Genomic DNA, 25,443 nt, shown 5'->3' with positions numbered 1-25,443 from the left:
TAATGTCTTTTAAACGCATGTATTTTGGAGTGCATAGTTTATTACTTTGAGGACGGATAAGATGTGATAAACAATTTTGTACGTATGGTATCAAAGGGCAAATGCCGTTTGCGACCATGATAAACAGCACACAAATATTATGCCAGGGAATATGGCATTACTGACTGAACATCATGAGAAAGGTTCAGACGCATTTAGGCCCCAATTAAAATCTTAGGGATTGATAAGATATATCATTCAATCTTCTACTTAGAGTCTTCTTGAAGAACGCTGTTCGGAGCACGGTTTTTTTTAAATACATTTATGCTCCTGTTCCTATATTGGGATGAATTACGTAGATCTATTAATCTTCTACCGTAAGTATTTGGGAGGAATGTTCGGAGAATTTTGTACAGTCCATAGACATTTTCTCAAGGAATATGACGCTTCTTGCCATACATCATTGTAAAGGTATAAATAACACCTTTCAAATGCAGTTAGGCTGAAAGTATTTTCTTGGGGGATAAATTGGATATATCATTCAATCTTCCGCCTTAAGGTATTAGACCCGTAATACTGTACCTCCTTTTGAAAAGTATTTATTTCCTACCATAAACCCACTTTGACTGAAAACTTTCAGGGGTGCGTAGGTTCAAGCCCCACTGGGACCAAATTTCCCCCCTTATTTTCCTTTGTTTCTAGTAAGGATTACATTTTTAAAGATTTATTATTGATCTATTGTATAAAAGTGGAATTCTGCATTTGATAAGCGATGTCTTGCTGTTCAAAGTGATTTTACCTCTGAAACAGAAGGGAGGGAAGCAGAGTTAGACATCACAAAAATACTGAGTTACATGCGGTAAAAGTTTAGTTTGCATTTATGTAGGTAGGTTTTACTTCTGCCCCAATGCTATATTTCTAAATGAAGTGAGCAAAATTTAGAACAGTCCCACAGGACTCGACCTTGATTTTTCAATGTTGGAGTTAGAATTCTGTCTCATTAAATATGTTTACTTGAGGCACGCTAGAAAAATTTATATTGACAGTTTTATTTCGTGTTTTATTATTGTTTACCAATAGTTAGATGTTTCTATTATAAAATTTATGTCATAATGAATCCTCTGCAAACGTTTTGGGCAATGGCTATCGCTTTGAAATTTATCTCTATTTAAGTTTGAGGAAACACTATCAATTATACAAAATTTATAAAAAACGGAACGGTAAAAGTTGTTCAAAAATTGCCTCATAGTGTAAAACACGGTCAGCTTTAAGAATTTATCAAGCAAATGCCATTTATAAACATTACTATAAGGGGTCCAATACCTTAAGTCTTATTGGAAAACGCCATTTGGAGGAGCTCTTTAAATAGCCCTCAGACCATCTTTCAGGGAAGATGTCACCTCTTGTTATGCATCATTTGAAAAGCATTTACACTGTCTTTGATATGTATTAAGGCCCAGGTTCCTATCTTTGGGATGAATTAGATAGGTCATGCAATCTGCAAACGTTAGTATTATGGTGAAAAATCAGTTCAGAGCACTTTGAACTTCGCAGAGATCATCTTTCAGGGAATGTGACACCAATTTTTATACATTTTGAAGGTATTTACATTTTCTTTCAAACGCATTTATGTTTAAATTCCCATCTCACATATGAATAGGTAATATTGTGAAACTGTGGAATAGCCGACATACCCTCTTTAAGGAAATGTGGCTCCGCTGGTCATACATCATTGTACAGATATATATATTGTCTTTCATACGCACTTTCGAATGAATAAGGTATATCATTCAATCTTTCACTTATAGTTTCTTGGAGAAAGCCGTTTGGAACACTTTTTAACATCCAACAGACCCTCTTTCAAGTAATGTGACATTAAATTTGCATTGCATTATTTTAAAAGTATTTATGTCGTCTTTCAGATGCATTCAGACTCAAGTTTCTATCTTGAAAATGAATAGGATAGAGGATTCAGTCTTGTACTTTAGGTATTGTATATTGAACAGTCCACAGAAACTTTCTCTGAGAATGTGTCACATGCAATATATCATTTTAAATGATAAATGTATTTACATCTCGTTTCAAATACATTAAGGCCCAATGTTCCATCTTGTGTATGGATATGGTAGATCATTCAGTCTTCTACGTTACGTCCTCTTCGAGAACGACATCATTTTAGAGTTATTGCATTGTCCATCGACCGAATTCAGTCCTATCTTTTTATCTTGGGGATAAAATGGGTATTTCATTCAATCTTTCGTCTGAAGTTTTCTTGGAAAATGCCGTTTGGAGCGCTTTTGGGCAGCAAAAGACCATCTTTCAGGAAATGTGACGCCCTTTGATAAACATCATTCTAAAGGTTTCTATACTGTCTTTCAAATGTATTAAGTACAGGTTCTTATCTAGAGGATGAAAACGTTAGCTCTTTCAATATGAATACCTTAAACATGATGCACAGTAAGTGGTGTTATATTCCCTGACATAGGATTTGTGTTTATCATGATCCCTAACGGCAGTTTTTCCTTGATACCACACGTACGTAATTGTTTATTACACCCTATCCATCCGCAAAGTATTCACTTTGTATTACATGCATTTAAAAGACATTAAAAGTATCTTAAAGTCCGTGTATACAAGTGGGGCCAAATTTTCTAACAGTTTGTCTATATTAAGCTGTTGAAAATACTCTAACGTGCATGACTCTGTATGACTGTGGCGGCATCTTGCCTTTCGGTGATAACTTATATAAAATATCACAAGTCACAATGTGTGGGTTAGTCGCTTTAAAGCCAAACCCGACATCAATGTTTTCCTAGCAAGAAATAGCATACTTTATGTGTTTGGATGTGTTTCATTCCCTTGGTTTAAACGTACATGGGATGCAACTGCTGATAAACCTAATTTAAAATGATCCAATAAAATCATATTTCACATTTTCTTTCATTCACATATTACATGGAAATTAAGAAGTATGACATTTATTTTAAGGTGAAATTATTTCATTTTTTGTCTTAGTCCAGTAAATATTATATTGTAAGTGTTTTGTCTTAAAAACCTTTCTAACAGCATTAGCATCTGAAATATCACGAAACGAACTGGCGAGAGTCTCTACTTTTATACATAGATTGATTATTTTCCTTATTTCTTTTACAGAAGACCGTTTACAAGACCCTTGGAGATATAAACCAACGGTACTGTATCCCCAATAAATAATTAATGAATTATTATCAATAACAAGAGCCATGTCAGACATGGCTAATCCCCCCACCGGGCATATCATAATTGAAGGATGTGGTCCGCATCAGCGGTTTTAAGATGTGGAAGAAAGAATAAGTCAGTAGTGAGGTGGTTTACTGCTAAATTTTATTAATTTTCATGAAGAGTATAACTATGATCTTTTTCTATATGGCTACTGTAAAAAGAAGGAATGGAAAGCTAACAGGGAACAAGAGTGCCAGAATGTCACAATATATGCCCGTCAAAGCAAATTTCTTTACTCTAGCAGCTGTATTTGCAAATGGAATGTTAATTTTGTGGTTGTTTAGTAATCATTGTAAGTCTTTTGTTTTTTAAAGTCCACAAAAAAACTCCTTACTAGGTAGAGATACCTTATATATAATAAAATTAATAAAATACACCTAAAACTGGAGAGTAACATCTATGCTGTACCACAGAAAAGTGGTCTTGTTTTTTCCCTAGGGTCAATTATAAAAATGTTACAATATAAGTTATTTATAGTAACAACTAAGGGAAGTTAATCTTTAAAAAAAAAAAAAAAAAAAAAAATTGCAAGTCCACACAAAAATCTTTATCAGGAAGAGACTGGTCAAAATACACCTCAAAATTGGATTTAGCATGTTTGTTGTACTACAGAAAAGTGGTCTCGATTTTTCCCTACGACTAGTAATGAAAAAGTTACAATAAAAGCTATTTAAAGTAACAACAAAGGGAAGTAATTCTAAAGAAGGGAACTGCGCATGACACTTTGTCTCATGATGGTGTATAATTGTGCCAAGTTACATCAAAATCCCTTCTTGCATGAAGAAGAAATGCTTCGGACAAAGTCATTCTTGTATCTGACCTTTGGCCTCTAAGTGTGACCTTGACCTTAGGCCTAGTGACCTGGATCTTGCGCATGACACTCCGTCTCGTGGTGGTAAACATTTGTGCCAAGTTATATCAAAATCCCTCAATGCATGAAGAAGAAATGCTCCGGACAAGGTTTTTATTCTTGTATCCTTTGACCTCTAAGTGTGACCTTGACCTTAGACCTAGGGACCTAGTTCTTGTGTATGACACTCCGCATCGTGGTGGTAAACATTTGTGCCAAGATATATCAAAATCCCTCCATCCATGAAGAAGATATGCTCCGGACAAATTTCTTAAAGAAAATATGATAAAGGGGAATAACTCAAAAAATAGGCAAGGTAGAGTTATTGTTCTTGCACACTGCACTTCCTCCCAATGTGTTCTATCAGTGTATGAAGTTTGAAGAAAATCCCTCCAGTACTTTTGGGGTTATGCTCCGGACAAAATGTTTTAAGAAAATATGATAAAGGGGAATAACTCAAAAAATAGGCAAGGTAGAGTTATTGTTCTTGCACACTGCACTTCCTCCCAATGTGTTCAATCAGTGTATGAAGTTTGAAGAAAATCCCTCCAGTACTTTTGGAGTTATGCTCCGGACAAATTTTTTTAAGAAAATAAGATAAAGGGGAATAACTCGAAAAATAGGCAAGGTAGAGTTATTGTTCTTGCACACTGCACTTCCTCCCAATGTGTTCTATCAGTGTATGAAGTTTGAAGAAAATCCCTCAAGTACTTTTGGAGTTATGCTCCGGACAAATATCGTTGCGGACGCACGGACGGACGGACAGACGCACGGACGGAGAGCATTTCTAATATCCCCTTCACCTTTGGTGGGGGGATAAATAACAATATGACCTTAAATACCTATAGGGTTTCAGCATTTTTTCCCCCTCTTATGTAAAGTGTCCTGCTTGATTGTCTTATAATCGAAGTGAAATCCAGTTTTGCACAGATTCAACATGTGAACCTAGTGTTCGAAACGGTTGTCTCCGTTCAAAAGTTAGCGTGTCTTGAATTTAATTTACGGTTGCCTAAATTATTATCTGTAAAATTCTTGCCCTATTGGGGGTCATACATTTTTTACATATTAAATATATTTTAGCTGAATATTAAGATTCCAACAAAATGACTCTGGGATGTTCAGATGTTTGACACTCAGAGCTTAAAACAAAACAAGAAATAGGCGGGTATTTTTTCAACTTTACCATTGAACGAGGAATAATAGCAGCCATAAATAAAAGAACCATCTCGACTAACTTAAATGATCATGCACTTGAAGTTTCCTGCTTGGGAAATAATTACTTTATAATTCATTTTAACTTAACCGTTATTAAAACATGGTTTATTGCTAATCCTTGAAAATATTATGCTAGGTCCAATATATTTCAATCCACTGAAACAAACAAATATGTGTATATATTTAGTGTAGAACGTTCTAATTTTAAAAAGTAGAGTTGTCTATCCATATGTATTAAGAAACTTCAGATCGTGATTGTCAATGGTCATTACATGACATCGTTTAAGTTTAATTTTCCAAGTACACCCGTAAAATAATCATCAGGAGGATGTGTTTTGCACTAAGCTTTCTCACCTAGATGTTTTAGCATAAAGATCCTTACATATCAAATGCATGGATACTATATAAATATTGCGTTCCTGAGAAGGTGATATTACAAATGTTCACCGCGAGATATATGAAAATAGACCGAGGCGCCAAATTCACGATTTTGCGCATGAGATATAAAATCACTGGGGAATATGATCTATTATTCAAGTTAAACAAATAAAAAATTTGCATTGGGCATTTATGTGACGTATAATATAAATAAATTTTACTTGATTATATATATTTGAAAAGAACTAGATCTAGCTTACATTTTCGGAAGGAGTGCGGCTGTAAAGTGTAAATGATTATAAAAATATGCAGATAGGGTGGGCTGAAGCTGCTGCGCAGTACAGTTCGAAATGACTGTACTCCCGGACAGAATCCATAGAAGATGCTTATATAAATGATGCAATACTTTAAAGCATAACCAATATATACAACGCAGCATTTGACAATAAAGTTGACCAGCGATAAAACAAGACTTCTTTTCCCGTCTTTTATATCCTTATATATACTTTTATGAAATCATTCAAGAACATCATTCATTTCGATTGGATTATTTGATAGATTGTAGTAAAAAACGTTAAGCTTCTTAAACATCTGTCTTGTTTTGTTAAAGTTATGAACACTATTGGCATATACGAGCTGTTAGCTAAACATGTAAACAATAAACGAAATGCTATAAATAGTATCGAAATCATATTTTAAGGTCTCAGAGGAGACCTTAGTTACATTGAACAAAACACGTCCACCTGTTTCATAATGAATGCGCTTCTTTTGTCAGAGACATACTCAGTAGTACTGACACATTAAGATATGAAATGTTTCTTTTTTCATTTACAAAATGAAGCATCATCTTACCACAAAATGAACGTATTTGAGCTTACGATTCTCCATGTAACATTATTACTTGCAATCTTTATTTAGTTTACAAGACTTTTGTTCAATATATTGCAAAATGTAGGACATTGAAGTCGCGAAAATGAAAAAGAAGCTGGAAAACATAGAAACTCTCCCAGGACTAGGTCTAGAAGTATACAATATTTTACTCATTGGGATCATTGGTGCGGGAAAGTCAAGTTTTTTCAACACACTGGCTACAGTTTTTGCAAAGGATGTTAAGTCACACGCAATAGTCGGCGAAGAAGCCGAAAGCATAACAAACGAAGTAAGAATCGTTTTACATTTAATAAATATGTACAACATTTTTATACATCAAGAGAATAGTATGTCGTACCATATGTTTGCAGATTCGTTGCTTTTAAAGTGTTGAATTAGTAACAGTTTTCTATAGAATGTGTAATGAGTAATAATTTAGTACTGTAACATTTCAGGTGCATGCTTACAAACTGGCTACTGACACAGGGAAGCAGTTGAAATTGCGCATCTTTGACATAAGAGGTTTCGAAGACAAGAGAGGATACGATAACGAACTTGATCTTCTACTCGAAGGCAAACTACCAGTCGGCTTTAATGTAAGCTAACATGTTTCGCCATCTTTCATTAATTTGAAGAGATCTTAATGTTGCAGGCAGCACATTTTGAAACGTTCTTTGCAAACATCTTTAAAGGTTTGTATATTTTAATGGTATTATAAGCACATTGAGGTACAGGTAACACGCCTATACAATATATTTCTTATTATTAAAAATCTGTTGTGTTGTATTGTTTGAAAAGTAGGTAGTCTACAGCGACAAAAATCAAAATGAAATGACCATAGTTGACACGTTGCATTTATCGTTCATGTTGTCAGTGGTTTATGACATAAACCGGTGGATTATATATGGCACTTCCACTGTTTATTATTGTGTTAGTATCTATAACATTCACCGTCCCAGAGCTAAGATTGAACTCAAAACGATGTTGAAATATAACAAAAGCGACATTTCTTTTAAAATATACATCAATGAAAATAAATATGTTTAGAAATAATTAAAAAAAAAAAAAAAAAAACTAGGTGTTTTTGTCACAAAAACATATGTATTTTACTTTAGCTCTGGCGGACATGTTATGCAGCGAACCGGAACGTGTCGGCGATATGCACAACTAGACTTGGAATTGATCACTTCTGTGAAGTGTCGTCGATATCTGTCTTGCAATTTGACATGTGAAAGGCGGACAAGATTGTTCTATTTTTAGCTCTGGTGGCCATTTTGTGCAGCGCAGTGGAACGTGTCAGCAATATGCATAACTAGGGTTTTGTACTGATCACTCCTGTAGAGTTTTGTCGAAATTCAGCCAGCAGTTTGACCTGTGAAAGCCGGATAAGAGTTTTCTATCTTTAGCTTTTGCGGCCACATTGTGTAGCGAAGCGGAACGGCCGGCAGATGCACAACTATGCTTGGTACTGATCACTCCTGTGAAGTTTCATCGAAATCCGGCCAGCAGTTTGACCTTGGAAAGCCGGACCAGCTTCATGCGGACGGACTAACTGACGGACAGACGACGATGGCTAAAACAATATGTCTCTCTCACCTATGGGGGAGACATAATCATTCTAAAAATTTCAAAAAAAATGTATTAATATTATGATGCAATGACTTTGCGTGTGAAGTTGACATATGCACGTGACCTTGTACAGGTTAAACTAAATTATTCGTTAAAACCATTAGAAAGTCATGAAATAAGTTAAAGGTCTTGTTTGGCTTATGAGACACCTTTATTGTGCGTACCAAATACCTCCCAACCTCTACCACTATGCCAGGCGCCAGGTGGATATGAAAAGAAAATATGTTTGTTTGACATGTAAGATTAAACTATGTTTCATTCATGAAAAACAAAATTAAGTTTTCATTTTTAGCAACACCATTGTGAAAATATTGTATCTGACGTTCGCACGGTAAAAGATATTTCAATCGCGAATTCACAGAAGCATTCATTTTCTATATCGTTATTCACGTGGCGCATATTCGTAAATGTGAACATAATACTATAAAAAGGCAAAACAAGGCGAAGAAAAATATTGATCTGTGTCCAGTTCCGTCACATTATTTTTCATTGTTGAAAAAGTTTATATTCTTAAGTTTCCAGAACAGCCAACATCTTTGAGTCCGGAGGAACTTAATCAGAACAGAGGTTTGAAAGATGAAATACACCTAGTATGCTTTGTTGTGGACGCAACAAATCTCGATGTGGTGTCCGATGAGATACAAAAACGAATTTCAGATATTAAAAAGGCTATTCGCACGAAAGGTAAGATATCTGACATTTACAAATATTTTAATGTATGCATTCATAAATATCGTTTTATTTGCTCTTTGAAATTTATATCTACTTATATATAATGATAACAGTATTGCCTAAGAATGAAAAAAATCGTAATTACTTCTACAACTTATTACAGGTAATTTAATGGAAGTAGCAACCTCTACACTATATTCAAATTAATTTTAAAACTCTGAACAAACATTACTAAATAATTCTGCATTTATTTAAGAAATTTTATGCATTTTATGAATCATAACATAAGTGTTTTATAATTGACTTCATTCAGTTACCATTGATAAAAAAACTATAACATTCAGTCCTTATTTTCGCAAAACACATAACAATCAAAATAACGAAAAATGTCGGCGACTATACACCAGACTTAGTAGGTAGCGGAAACCGTATGTGCATGTGACATTTTACGCGTTTCTAAGTGAATAAATATAATAAAAGAAAAAGAAAATAACTAGTACTACCAATGAAAAATATTGGTTTATGTAATTTTTTGGTTTATCGATGTAATAATTTGCGCATTGGCACTGATATTTTTACTTAAATTTTCCAGTGTATCTTATATTTATTTCGAGTTAAACTTTGCTTTTCCCTTGGTGACAAAAATATTTATTTTCGGATACACTTGCCAAAATGTGGGAAAAGAATTATTGTTTTGTGAAGTTAATTGTAAGGAAGTTCAGCAAACAAAACTAGAGCTATCACTAAAGGTGATGAATGTACACCCCTCCCCCGCATGCACTGACACAGTACATTGCAATTTGACGCACACAAGATTATATAATTATGTGGACTGTATGTATATAGAATGTATGTATACAGTATAGTAACAAAAAACAAAGTCCCATAACTATGCAGAATATTTATCTAAAAGATTGTAACATGCACCATGCACAACAACGGGTTGGTACTGATCACTGTGTGAAGTTTCATTAAATTGTGTGCAAGGGTTTGGTAGATTAGGCACGCACAAGATTGCATATGCAGACTGTATGTACATAGTATGTTAACAAGAAACAAAGTCCCATAACTCTGCAATTTTTGTCGCTGAAAGAACCTAACATGCCCCATGCACAACTACTGTTGTTACTGATCACTTGTGTGAAGTTTCATTAAATCGTGTCAAGGGGATGAGGAGAGATGGTGCGCACAAGATTGTGTCTATGTATATAGTATAGTAACAAAAAAACAAAGTCCCATAACTCTGCAATTTTCTTTTCTAAAAGAACCTAACATGCCCCATGCACAACTACTGTTGGTACTGATCACTTGTGTGAAGTTTCATTAAATTCTGTCAAGGGGATAAGGAGAGATGGTGCGCACAAGATTGCGTCTACAGACAGACAACCTGAAACCAGTAAACCCCTCCCCCCCCACCCTCTTACAACTTTGTTGTCGGGGGGTACAATTATACGGCTTATCAGTTTTTCACAATACATATTAAATTGTAAATGGCGCTCATCATTTTCCTCTGTCTGAGATGGGTCCGTTACACACCGACTGGAAAATGCTGTGTATACATTACATTGAATTTTTATATATAGCGGTTATTGATTATAAAAGTTACATCTCCCTGAATAAAAACACTTGTTTTCAATCTGTGATCTCAAGTTGTTGAACGTTTTACATCACTCATTAAAAATAAACAATGAAAATGTAACATAATTTACGTATCTATTTGAATAGCTATGCCAATGGTATCTGTTGCCACAAAATTTGACAACCTATGTCCAAAGATATCTGAAAACGCGGATCATGTTTACAACAGTCCTAAAGCTAAAGATTCAACAAAGGCTGTTTCGGCATGCTTTGGCATTCCACTCAAACACGTGTTTCCGATAGTGAATTACATGGACGAAACTGTTCATAGCAGTGGCAAAGACAGACTGGCTGTTCAAGCTTTAAACTCTATGGTGCAGTTAATGGTGGACTATCTTCAGCTACACAAAGGTGAAGAATAGTTGTATATCAAGAATCACTTTTTCATCGAGATTTAATTAAAATATGGTTTTCCGGAACATTTTTATAAAGCTTTGTTTTTACTGACGAATGCGTTTTGTTGGCATGAGCATTTTCTAGTCATTTGAATCAGCTTATTATGTGAAATTATTCTAGATAATGTGTAATATTTACATGAAAAATTTACATGAATAATTTAGGCAACTAACACGATAATTATTTATAATTAATTCAGTCAATCATTTGCAAGGGTTGTTCCATGACAGACCAACAATATTATTTAGCTTGGTTGTTTTCTGTCTCTCCGAGCGATCTTTTATTAGATTAGATTTTATCTCTCAAACATGCCCATCTTAATTGGGCAACTTGATTTAAGATAACATTGAATTCACATCTATAATCCTTACATTGTAAAAGTCAAATTAAGGTCAAAGTCAACATAATTATAAGATATGCTTATAAATGTTTTCATAAGCATCTTCAAAGTATATATTAATGGCAAAAAAGCAATTTGTAATGTCTACTTAAGCAAGTGCTAGATTTTTTCTCCATTTATATCAATTAAAGAAGAGAGGGTTATTTGATAACATACGTTTTCGTCCGTTTGAGGTGGTGGTTTTCCACTTTTTCTGTTTTAAACAGAACGAAAATATCGTTTGCATTAGCAATGTCCTGTTTTGACATGAAAGAAACAAGTGCATAAATTTAAGTAAATTTGTTTATATTGCTTCTTTTCATGTTAGCTGGTACGAATAAATTTCAATTCATTTGATATTTCGTAAGAGCGAAACAATGAATTTTTCTTACACCGTGCGATTCTGTTTTCAGTGATTATGCACATGTTCTCAACAGCTTATAAACATTTAGCATTTAGCGCTTGAAAGCAGATACAGTTTATGTTGTAAATATATATCTGTTTAAGGTATGGCAAAGAAATGTGACAGTTGGACTAGACGTCCAAATCATCTGACAGTCTCAGTAAGTTGCAGTACAACCAATCAATTCAAAACATTAACAAATCAAAAGAAGTTACTTTTAAATTGAGCGCTTAATAGTACCAGTAAAGTATTTGTTTGGTGTTTTCGTGTTACATATCATGGATAATAACCTACATGAGTCCTGAATGCGCAATGAGAGTGGGATGACTCAGGACTGAATGTTTCTTATAAAATTTCTCCACATTTTTGTATATGTCTAAAGCGGAGAGGGAGTATTTACGCCTAACTTAAATGTCGTTATTTAGCAGCAACATGTGCACAAAACCTAAAACGTATCAACAGCGATTTTAACCACTAATTCTTACTTTTGCTCTATATATCTATATTGCTGTGGTTACGAAATAACTGAAACATGACATCACATCTATTTATATTGCAGTAGTTAAGAAATAGTTGACACATGACCTCATTTATACATTTATGTTGAAGTTGGTTAGAAATAGTCGGTTCATATTTGCAAATTCAAAAAAATGAAATGCCAGTTCCGTTTTAGTATAATTAAAACTGATATAATCAGAAGACAAACAGTCACTTACACCATACTCACACGAAAACGGCAAATGTCTCTAAGGAAGTAGCCAAGACAATTCCAAGGTTTAGAAATAGATATAGTCGCTACAGGGATATAATAGGCTTTATATTAACATTTGAAATATCTACAACAGGCAGTTTATTACATACATTTTTGCAGCTCTATAATACACAGAAGTGGTTAAGCTGTCAGATGAAATTTGTTGTGTCTTTGCTTAAAATGTGGATGCCACATCTTTTGTCATGACCATTAAATATATCATTTTTATTACTTCCTTTTCATGTACAATGAATTTCACAAATTGTTGAAAGGTTTATTGTTAAAGCATAACTGAATATCTTCTTTATTAAAACCCCCCGTAACACTGACTGTTGTGCAATTATATTCTCTATTTATACAGCTGCTTTGTCTGTTTTTAACATATCAAATAATAGTGAACTTTGCAATATAAAAAATAATATGCAACCTTTTAAAAATATCTATTTAGAAAGAAAAATGACACATCGAAAGTGGGGAAATAATTACGAAAATTTTACATGAAACGAAAAGAATATAACAATTTAAATATCATCGTTCTTTTTTATATTTACATTACTTAATAAAGTATTTCTATGTAAAAAAGGAATTAAAGGTGAAAAATATTTTCAAGATATACACTTTTACATACAAACTAAGATTTATTTTACTTCGTTATCAGTAAATTATCATTCTCTTCGTGGTTACGCACTGATTTACCATCAATGACAATGATTGTATAAGGAAAGAACGATGACATCTTTCTTGCCGTTTCAGTACATGCATAGATTTCTAATGGCTATATCGTTTTTATTTGTTGTCCAGTTTTCTTTTTTGTCAGGATTACTGTTTCTCCAAGGTCTTTCTAAAAAGAAAATAACCATTTAGCTCATATTTGTAAGTAACTTATGTTACCGAATCTGATTACAGCGAACTATCAGTTCGAAAACATTGCAATACTTACAGCCTTGGGACGTTTATCTATAATGACTTTCTTCATTTATAACTTGAGAGCAGTAACGGGAATAACGGAAAAAAGAGATAAAGTTGTATGAATACGTGTAGAGTAAGTTTTGTATAATTCTTGACAAAAATATAATTTAATATGCAATTTATTTTTGGACGAATGATAATAAAACCTTTAGCTGTGACCTACGTATAAATCTTTTAAGCAATGATTAAACATCCTATATTACCTGGTTTATCGTTAAACATTTATCAACAGTTGAATATTAACGAAAACTGATTTAGAACTAGTTAACCAGATGAGATGTTCAATTGTGTTTATATTTTGTTTATTTTTCAATGTACGATGTTTTTTTCATATCTTCTGGAATTATCCATTCACAGAAATCCGATCATGAGAGAAGCCTGCAGATCTTGGGTATGGCTGACCTTTTGAGCGACTTTAATGACAGAAATTTGAATGTTCTGTGCGTTGGTTATGTACACAGTGGAAAGTCTTCATTTATAGATGCAGTTTCTTCATTATTAACAGGAAAAATATCTAAGCGAGTTAGCAAAGGTTTCACATGTGAAGACGATGCACACGTATCTCCAGAATCAACAACGGAAACGGTATATTTATATTTTAACCTTTTTGTGACAGTTCTTAAAATAATCGCCATGCGATGGTTTCCAAATAGCTTTATGCCATTTTACACATGCTTTCTTGAACATAAGTGGATTATTCTTTGGTTTGATGTTTTAAGCCTTTATGTGGTCATGTTTAGAAAAATAACACAGTGACCTCAAACGTAAAGTAAAATTTTACTTGATTCGAAATGGTACACTGTTGTGTTTAATAATACGTTATAATAATATTGTAACATCTTTCCATATGTAGTGTGGACGGTCTAGATCGGTTTAAGAAATATAATATGATTTTTTCTATGGGCTTCCTTGCCGACAGTGTGAAACAATTAATTTTAGAATGATTGGTTATTAGTTCAATAATTAATGAGAATCAGTCTATCTGATTAGCGCTCAAAATTTGTGGATGGGATCCTTTTGTATGGTGATTCACAACAAACGCAATGCCTGAGGTAAATACCATACATAAGCTTTACCAAAATACTACCAAATGTCAAGTTCCTATCAGACTGTGGCCCTAAAATGAAACGCAATTTTAGTAAGGTCTCAGACTGTGATAAGAAGTCAAGAACCTAATAGTATATGGTCATATTTGTTTATGTATCATCACTCTGCAGCTAGGTAGACTATCGACGATGCTGACTCCTCGATAGCAAGGTAGTTTCTAATCTTTTCGTGGCGCTACCCTGGTATTTATAACCTTTTATCCAACTGTAATTCATGAGCGCTCAATGATGATAACGAAACCGAGCTACTTAGTACAGAGGTCATCGAAGTGCGTGATTTGAACTTAATTTGTGTATTTTCCGTAATTAGAGCTTAAAAGGTACATAATTTACGTACCAGTAATTAGAACTTTCTTTTCTGAGACTTCGTTTGAGATTATTGTTTGTTTCTTTAAGTCTTTCATCTAAATTATTGAATCAATCATGACGGATCATCTGTGGTTTGAAATAGTAGTGCGGATATGATTGGGTCTAAGTATTCTAGGTACGAGTTATAAGGTATGCGGCAACTTAATCAAATCAAACATTCATTTGGCATCTCGCCACTCTCCTCCGAATGCATGCACCCCGCATGACATTGAAACACTATCATAAAGGCTTTGTGCCTTGCAAAGAATTCTCGCCCATATATTGCGAAATTAATACAGTTTGATTAATAAGACACGTGTTTAAATGTTTCTCTCTGAAACAAATGCATAAATTTTAAACAATCACTCTTTTTCTTTTTAAAATCTCAGCATGCTATCGTATTGAAAGAATGATGCACAAAACTTACAACCTGATGTGTTTTTTTCTACTACTGGGATTTATCTATTATCGTCAACATAAAATTTGATATTTGATAACCAAGATTCATCAACAGTTGTTCCTCTGAGTTTCATTTTCATATGTTTACCCAGATATGCACGTTTCAGAATGGACTTACTGCATACTTTGCACGTACTCTCTAAAACTTCCGTCTAAGAATACTCTAAAATATGATTTCAAACTTAATACACTCTGCTATAAATGTCCTGCACAAAAGGCAAATTGGCAAAAGTTTACGGTTTTTTTTTCGTGCATGCAACATCATCGTTTTTGCAGATAACATTTGTAAGCAGGCTGCGTTTTGGACTTTAATCTTGCTGCCTGTGTTTGACTTTCTTTTCCAATGACGTGTCCGTCTTTTAGTAGGTTCATCAACTTGTTCTGACTGACCCACTTGATAACAACCTATTCTTCCAGAACTGAACATGTCAAATGTTTGTGAACGGATTTGATGTTATTATGTACAATGTCTATGCTCATATAATACATCTGCATAAAATCTCGGCCTAATATTACGTCTATGCCAACCTCTGCGCTTATGACAGTAGTACGGCAAAATCTGTTACCAAATAAAATTGTCAGCTCCGTCTTGCCTTTTTTCAAATACTGTCGGTTTGTTGATGCAACTTCGGAGTTAAACTGTTTTAAGGTGTGCTAATGCTTTATTGAATTCCATAATCTGTCGGATATGAAAGTATGAAAGTAAAAGTTGCTCCGGTATCGATCAAGCAATCGACTGACATCATATCAAAACTAGCTGTAGCGTATAAGTCTGTTTTTGCACGCTTGATTTTCTGAATTTGTGTTCATCTCTATGTTTGTCTGCCTTCGATCTCATTTTTTAGCTGCCTAGTTCAAAACTATTACGGAACTCTTGCTTCCTATCCTAGGGATTAGAGTTTCAAACAGCCGAATTTGAATGACGGCATAGTCTTTTTCATCTATCACATTTATTTGATCGACGATAAGGTGTATTTACCTTGATGTACACATCGTCTATCATAACCGTATTGTCTATGCACGGATCTATTTTCAGTCTTTTTGTGTTCTCCTTAGCGTTTCAGACTATCTACGCTATGTTACAGATTTGAAACTACCTGTTTGAGATTTTCAATATCTTTTGACTGTCCCTCATTTACTGCTCTTCCAAAGATTCCCTGTTGTTTCCTTTCTGCACAATAGAAAGCCTCTAACTCAACTGCATGTCTGATGGCATCGTATCATATTAAAATCATTATTTTTATCACTCTGTATAGTAGTTGAGGTGCCAATTTAACTCAAGGTCCTATCTATTTCTTGTTATAACATAGAAATCTCTTGTTTAAGTATCAACATCCTATTTTCTCTCTTCAACCTTTCAATCTCTTCAACCATGGTTTCATCATGATGAGGCAACCCAGAAGTGTGCACTCCCATCTTTTAGCGTATTCAAGATAGCCTATATGAAGCTATGAATACGCCCCACGTGGGGAGACAAATTTTGTAGCGTGCACGATCTAGCTTAGTATAAGAAATATAATATATTTTTTCTATGGGCTTCTTTGGCGACGGATTGAAACAAATGATTTTAGAGTGTTTGGTTAAACGCAAAATAATTAATGCGAATCAATCAATTCCAATTTAACTGATGATGAGCACGCCAAATTTGTGGATGGGATCCTTTTGTATGGTGACTCACAACAAACGCAATGCCTGGGGTGAATACCATACGTGAATTACCAAACATACTGTTTAACATGTTTAAGTGCTTAGTGCATTTGATTTCGATGCATCTTTTGTACGTCCATTATTCATTTTAAATCCCAAAAATTGTAGTTAACCTTAAAATATTATCAGTACAATACAAATGTAAACATTTACTCTTGATTCCTTTACCGGATACACACTACGCATCCATGTCAAACGGGAACGGGAACCAAATGTATCTAATACACGGTACATATCCATATTGTAATGTTCCGTGCTCTACTTATTTTTGAGCAGTACGCCTATTATATTGGATGCCAGCTCGAATATTCGCCTCCTGTACCGACCTGGGCATTGTTTAAAGCAAGGAATAGCTGGTGCCGACGCAAAGAAACCTCATATATAGCAGATTTCGCAAAGAGTCCGCCGATATGGATATGCACTGTGTAATTATAGATTCACGCATGCCTAAATACGGACACGATCAGATTTGACAGATGGCGGGAGTTAGAGGGAGATAACTACTGGTGCAAAATAAAATGCAGAAATGTTACTTTTGTTTAGCTGTCAGTTAAAGATATCATAAATGCACGGGATGAATCTGTGTCTCTGATACAGTTCACTATAGACCTTTTTATAATTTCAATCAACGCTTTCCACAATTAATACACAAGATTGAATGAGAAACGTATGAAACAGTAACACAGAAGTGGCTGATTATGCTTTTAGACAAAAGAAGAAATAGTGTTGCTGCTTTTGAGTTTTACGCCCGTTTTCATTTTTTTCAAATATTTCAGACGAGCAGTTTACGTAACCATTGTTTCCATCCTCTATAATAAACTGCCAAATTTCTGGCCGTAGCAGGGCTCGAACCTACGACCTTCAGGTGGTGAATGTCTTCTTCTACTTCTCGTACGCAACTATACTGTCAGACCAGTAGCCCCGATGAAACTTGTGGTTTGCCGCAGATCCTCAATGCCTCCGTACATTTTCTGGTGGATTGAGGTATCTATCGGTCAAGTCGCAGCTCGCTCCTGGTCATGCCTTTTACATCTCTGAAGTATATGCCCCGCAGTCTGATCTTCCTCACCACATGGACAAGTTGGCGATGATGTCAGTCTGTATTTCTTGTAAATGTGAGCATTGAGCTTGTTCTGCCCTGAGCGGAGCCTGACCATCATCACTTGTTTAGACCGATCAAGGAGATGAAAAGCATCTTCCTCCATCCTTGGTCTCGTTAGTGCCTTGATGATGGTGACTTTCTCTTGGTAACTAACAGGTTCTGTTGGTTGTTTTGAGCTCCTAGCTTAGCCAATTTGTCTGCCTCTTCATTGACTGCAAGTCCACAATGGGAAGGAATCCACTAAAGTGCTACTTTGCAAGGTATACTCACGCTCTGCATTCTCCTGGCTAAAACTTGTCTCACTTTTTTTCAGTTCTCTATTTTTCTCTAAATTGTCTTGTGAAAGTAGTGTCATGTGTTTGGGATATGTTTTGTTTTCAGCAGCTTACTGAATATGAATGTACAACCATATCAAAAACAAAGAAACAATGGCAAAACAGGCAGATATTTATTTTTACACGTACTACTTTATCTGTGTACAGGTCATATTTTCCGACAACAAATATGATACAGTATATGCATCATCACATACATAGAAAAATATAGAACAAAATACATACATATTATACAATTGTTTTGATTATTAAATTTGCAACTCTATTACATAATATCAAAATGTGTTGATATTTTCAATAAGTACTGACATTAGCATAATTACGTTGCATATTATAATGAAGATGATTTACAAAAGAAGCTAATTGCGCAACAAAAGAAAATTTATACATGAATCAGTACTGGATAAGAGTATTGTAGCTGATTTCTGCAATTTCGCGGTTTCGCCTCGCGACCCAGCCGAGCGAAAACACGAGAAATAACAAGTTAAAATGGCGGGTCGCGAGGCGAAAACTCGTTATTTAGTTGATGCGCGGAGCGAAAACACGATAATTAGCGGGGTCGCGGGCCATTAAGATTTAGTAACTCTAATGGCGGGGCGCGGTGCGAGAATTCGACGTTTGAAGAGCGCTAATTATTGTTTTTTCGCCCCGCGCTCTCGCCATTTAAGTTACTAAATTTCGACTTTTCGCCCCGCGACCCCGACAATTAGAGAGTTTTTGCCCCGCATCCCTGCCATTGTAATGCTTAAATTTGGCCTTTTCGACCCGCGACTCGCTAATTAGCGGGTTGCCCCCCCCCCCCCCCCCCACCCCGCGATCCCGCAATTTTATTTCTCTTATTTCGACTTTTCGCAGTGCAACCTTTTTGAATTTTCGTTTTGTATTTCTCAAATCCGAAAGACGTCCCCTTACTCGATCAAGATATATAATGCTTTTAATGCGAATAGTAGGCATGGGAATAACTACAGGACAAACAAGAGGGCCATGGTGGTCCTATATCTTTCACCTGAATCATGTTATTCAAGTAACCAACACATAGAAGGTCATAATAAAGGTCAGTCAGGGGTGTGTTCTAAAATTATTTTGAAGATTGTTGAGCCCATGTGTTTGACTGTGAGCTTGCACTTATGGTCATCACGAAGTTTCAGGGTCCTAGGACCAAGCGTTCAGGGTTATCAAGCTTTTTGTTACTAAAAGTCATGGTCAGGACCAACATTCCTACTAAAGTTGAGGATACTAGCCTTAAGCATTGTAGAGTTGTAAGCTTTTCCGGTACTAAAGGTCTCAGTGATCTTGATCCTTGACTTAAAGAGACTAACCCACACAATTGTGATTTGTAATATATCATCGAAAGGCAAAATGCCGCCACTGTTTCTTATACTTACATGAAACATAATGGTTTGACCAGTTTATAGTTTCCAGAATTACGGGAACAATCGACCGTTTTGCAGTTTTTCTCATGATTATTTATAAACCGTTACAACGCTTTATTTTGTAAACATTAATAAATATAGAACAATCACGTGGGCGTCAATGCAGTTTGATGGTTCATTTAAAAAAAAAATATATATAATCGTCTACGGATTAGGGAAATCGGCATGATTTACTTTGCCTTATTTAGGTAAAAACCACTATCGTACTGAATAACACTACCAAAATAACGGACCGTTCCATTATTACAGGTACACATCAGAACCGAACTACAAGTAGCGCACAGTATAATGGCGTTTAGAAGTAAAACACAAAAATAACATAAAACCAAGACAATGCACTAAGTTTACGAATTAGTCAGTGATTCTTCGTTGACCGAGCGGTTACGTACGGTGTTCCGTTTGGACAATTAATACTAAACCGCGATGCACGAAAACGCGATGGCGTGATGGCACGATGATGAAACAACGATGGTATAATTGTGAAAACGCGATGGCACGTTGATGAAATTGCGATGGTGAAATGGTATGATGGTGCAATGTCGATGTTATATCGCGTTTTCATCATCGTACCTTCGCGTTATCACTATCGTACCATCGCGTTTTAACCATAGTGCCATCGCGTTATCACCATCGTACCATCGTGGTTTCGCCATCGTTCCATCGCGTTTTCACCATTGTACCGTCGCGTTATAACCGTCGTACCTTCGTGGTTTCATCATCGTACCGCCGCATTTTCACTATTGTACCATCGCGTTTTCACCATCGTACCGTCGCGTTTTCATCATCGTACCATCGTGGTTTCACCATCGTACTACCGCATTTTCACCAATGTACCAACGCGTTTTCACCATCTTACTATACCGTTTTCACCATCGTACCGTCGCCTTCCGGTTAGAAATGCGTAGTTCCGTGCACTTGGTTTTTTTATCAAAAATAGATTAATGCATCTCAACCTATTTACCATTTAGATTCTGCTGTTTTGCAAAATGTTTTATAAAATATTCAGTGCTCAGTCAATTAAATCTGTGTAAAATTTCAAGGCCACGTCCTTTGTATTTTATGTATGCACGAAAACAAATAAAACCTGGGGATATTATTCAAACTCAGCTTATTAGGAAGTAGAAGGTACATAGTGCAATGAGAAAATGATATTTATCAAGCCTGTATTTTACTGACACACATACTGTACTTTATGTTTGGTTTAACGTCACACCAACACAATTATAGGTCATAATGACGACTTTCCAGTTTTGATGGTGGAGGAAGACTCCAGATGACACCCCGTGCATTAATTCGTCACGAGTGGGAACCTCAGTAAAACCAAGTTGATATTAATACCAAGTCTTATGGTCATAGCACAGCTGAGTTAGACCACTCAAGGATAAACTGATCTTATTTATCGCACGGTTGGTTTGTACGCCAGACTTTTTATCACGTACGTTCCTGTTTTGACTTTGTATGTAAACTTGCTGAATTATTCGTTAAAATTATTGCTATTCAGAATATGTTCTGTCTAGAGAAAACCCCTCTAACTTGAACGAAATACGTATACATTTACATAATCGTGTACATTTCCATTTACGCCGAAAAGGTCTATTGTTTGATCTATATTCAAATATAAGCCCTTACTATCTATTCATTGAGTCAGTTTACAGGAGTAGAGCTCCAATATTACATAGCATAATAGGACTTCTATAGTTTTGTTGACAAAAAAACTAAGAGTTTACAGACATGAAATAAAATTCATATAGTGTAAATAAAGTAATATACATGTATTTATAATAGACTTATAGTGTTTTTATATGAGCCTAGCGAATTGACAGTATCAAAATCTCTAGAACAATCATGTACCATGACAACATGTCATTCCGGTAATTTATCTACAATACTATGGATTTGATAATTCTGTCAATGACACAAACAATTGTGTAGTGGGAAATTGGAAAGTGATTCTTTGACGTTATCCCACATTTCTTTCATTGTGGAAGTAACTTTTAAAAACCGTTGCTTTCTAAACCTTTGTTCATCAGTCTCCTGTTTAAACTGAAATACATGAGACGACTTCCTGAGTTTTGGTTCTGTATTCCGTTGATACATCTTTCAGAATACGTAATGAAATTTGTACGTCAGACAGAACAGCTTCTAGGACCTTTTCTCAATTTGTTTTCCCCATCATCTTCTATATATTTTTTTCAAATTCAAGGTGCCGTCTTCTTTTAAGGAGTTAGGACTGTTTGCCGATATTAAAACAGATATGATTTCAGATCTTTTCTCGGATGTATAATTTCTGATAGTATCTTTAACACATTTCACGGCCCTCCTTTTTTGCATTCTGGATTTTAAATGGCTTAGTGGCTGTTATGCTGCCTTCTGTTTCAGTGGATGGTTTTGTTCGAAATTTTCGTACTCTTTCCTTTGTTAATTGTCTGATGTAATCTTTCTTTTGCTTCATTTTGTTTAGTTTCTCTAGATACTTTATGCATTTCTTATTTGTTGGTTCTCTCAGACTTGGGCAAAGAGCTTCTAAGTTTATTGACAGCATGTCTGATTTTTCTTTCTTTTTATCTTTACACCACTGTACCTTTCTGTCGTAGTCACGTCTCTAGGAGGTTTATTCTTTATCTGGAAAGTAATTACAAAAGCTTTTAGGCGTTTTCACCACGTATATACATCCCAAAATTAAGTTCCAGATAGATCAAAACTTGAAGCAGAAACGTACATCAAGAAACAAACGCTTCTTCGTATATACGCATTTAAATGTTTGGCAGAAATAAGGTAACTTTTTAGCATAAAATTATATGCAAAGAACTAAATGTGCAGGATAGCGTGTGTTTGATTGCTTATATAAGCTCTATAAAAATACCACCAGATGTAAAGTTCCTATCGTTGTGGCCCTTAAACGAAACTCAATGTTTTGAGTAATGACTCAGATTGTGATAAGAGGTCAAGAACCTAATAGTATGGTAATATTTGCTTATGTATCATCACTGGGCAGCTAGGCAGACTGTACCGACGATGGGACTCCTCGCTAGCCAGGCAGTTTGTAATCTCTTCGTGGCGCTGTCCTGGTATTTATAACCTTTTATTTAACTATAATGAATGAACTCTCAGTGAAAGTGAAGAAAACAAGGTCCTTGGTACAATGATCATCGATGTGCGTGATTTGACCTTAATTTATGTATTAATTTTGTATATTAATTAGAGAAGAAATTCTTGTAGAATTTCATTATTTATATGTATAATTTCTTGACTGTCTAATGATTTATGTGTTTATAACCTAGTTTGAGATGTACAAAATCAAATATAAGAACGACGCCGGTGAAATGTTGACAACAAAAGTGCGCTTCGGTGACATGCCAGGCTTTCAAAAAGAAGGGGGAATGACTTTCGATCATGCTAAAAATGTCGTAAATGGGAAAGTGCCAAATAAATTCAAGGTAGACAATAATTATAATCTGATTGTTTAGTAACAACAACTGGTCTGTAATGACCTTTAAGTAATCCTAAGCTTAATGATGACAATTTAAGTCGAAAATTACACATATATGCAAAATATATAAATTACACTTGCATTGCAAGGAGAGAAGTTGGAATGGGATAACGAAATTTCTCTCGGGACATGTAAGAAGCAAATGTTTTAAGTACTCACGAATCTGCATGCTAAAACGCAGTAAATTGTTGTTATTCTTATATTCTTGACATTACATATTCATTACTATTTATACTATGTGGTTTAAACAACACATATGTATACAATATTTTCTGAAAGAAAACGTTATTTTACTATTGCTTAAAGAAAACTTTGATTGAAAATAGATGAACAAATTACTATTTTGACATAATTTACTAAAACATTGTTGTTGGTTGATATATATATATATCATCTTAAAGTTTTATGTAACATACACGTGCATTTCAAAATAGGTAGAGCGAATTAACACTACATTTTATTACACAGATCAAACAAGGAATTACTAAGGAATCCAAGAAGTACATTAAAAAGCCCACAAAAGAGAACAAGATACACTGCATTTGCTACGTGTTTGATGTTTGCAGTGTAGACTCGCTCCAGGAGTCTTTTGTTACAGAGTTCAAATATTTTCAGACATGGCTTCGCATAAAAGGTCAGTGAAAGAATATTTTTGCAAATAGTAAAAATCAATAGATAAATGTGCATTTCCTCTATTCTGGCATTTAAACTGGGCTAAAACTGAGTGCTATACTTTAAGAATGTGCAACAAATACCGTATTACTAAGATAAAATGGCACAATGCAGCTGGTAATTTCCAGCTAAACATAGTAAGAACTGTAAGTAAAACAAATCTTGTTCCAAGATAGTATGTCGGAGATAATATTGTTATTTTCTGGTCCTTTGGGATCATGGAGTCAATTTAATAGATGTGTAATAGAGTTCTGCTTAACCTGGTGCTAGGGAGCGTGAGAGGAGTTGCACATTTCATTACTTCTCATGAACCGACTCTGCTATTATTCTTCTTTGTTGAATTCTGTGCTTCCAAAGGATCTTTTCTTTCAGATTTTATTCAGTACAATGCTCACAATTTTATGCACGTGACTCATTTGGCATACATAGATAAGAACAATGCATGTTAAGAAAGTTTTATTTTATTGAGTGAGTGTTTTTGGTCCCGAGTCGAGTAAATTATCGGCTTTATATGGGTAATGATTCACTATGTCTGCTAAATATTGGTGGACTGGAACCCCTAATCTTCCAAGCATTGACCGGAAAAGACCCGGAAACTCTATGCCATTGTACGGATCGAAGTATTGTGGTTTTAACCCCTGAAAAAAGTTTATGAGGGCCGGAATGTTAAAGCTTGGAGACAAAGACTTTATTCGAGTTTAAACATCCCCGGTCCATCTGAGTGCAGTCTCCAAAAATATGATCATTATATGCACATTATAGAGGTCAAAAGGTCATGTGTTAAAACTGATATTTTCACATAGTTTTCGGCACTGATGCAATGATATGTGAATAATTTCACATTATACAGGATTTGAATTTAAATTATACGTTTAAATACACGTAAACTTGTATCCAATTAATAAATTATGACTCGCACTCGAAAACGCATTGTATGCTCATATATAAAGGTTAAAGGTCACAGGGATTATATACAGAACAAAAAAGGGTAAGCGCCATTTGCTTAATTTCCAATATCTTTGCAACTGCGGCAAATACAAAATTGAGCATACTTTTAGAACAAAGTGTTGTTAATAACATAGTAAAATTTCAAGAATATTAAGTGACGCAAACATATATTTGACTAATTTACTAATTCACCCTATTTGTTAAGTCACAAAAACACATAAAAGCTGTGTTTAAGTAAACAAGTGAATACCATTTGAAAGAATACGAGCCCGCTTAGCTCAGTAGGTAGAGCGTTGGTGGCTCATGTGGGGAAGTTAGTTGCGGAGAACAGGTTTGTACTGGTACAGAATCCAGGAACACTGGTTAGGTTAACTGCCCGTCGTTACATGACTGAAATACTGTTGAAAAACGGCGTTAAACCCAAAACAAAAAAACAAAGAATACGAACTGTTC

At 34.9% G+C, this 25,443-nt stretch overlaps 1 protein-coding gene across 1 annotated transcript in view; it reads left to right on the top strand.

The window, feature by feature from the left end:
- The window catches only part of LOC128555045 (uncharacterized), a 60,539-nt gene that overhangs the window by 18,291 nt on the left and 16,805 nt on the right, over positions 1-25,443 (top strand). The window contains exons 2-10 of the mRNA XM_053536404.1: positions 3,133-3,170; positions 6,639-6,842; positions 7,009-7,149; positions 8,698-8,866; positions 10,580-10,843; positions 11,775-11,830; positions 13,748-13,975; positions 23,162-23,317; positions 23,839-24,004. Of these exons, the coding sequence (XP_053392379.1) occupies positions 3,133-3,170; positions 6,639-6,842; positions 7,009-7,149; positions 8,698-8,866; positions 10,580-10,843; positions 11,775-11,830; positions 13,748-13,975; positions 23,162-23,317; positions 23,839-24,004 (1,422 nt within the window). The remainder of the gene's footprint in view (positions 1-3,132; positions 3,171-6,638; positions 6,843-7,008; positions 7,150-8,697; positions 8,867-10,579; positions 10,844-11,774; positions 11,831-13,747; positions 13,976-23,161; positions 23,318-23,838; positions 24,005-25,443) is intronic.

The sequence above is a fragment of the Mercenaria mercenaria genome, unplaced genomic scaffold, assembly GCF_021730395.1.
Source record: "Mercenaria mercenaria strain notata unplaced genomic scaffold, MADL_Memer_1 contig_971, whole genome shotgun sequence".
Classification (NCBI taxonomy): Eukaryota; Metazoa; Mollusca; class Bivalvia; order Venerida; family Veneridae; genus Mercenaria; species Mercenaria mercenaria.
This window is presented reverse-complemented; position numbering and strand designations above follow the sequence as displayed.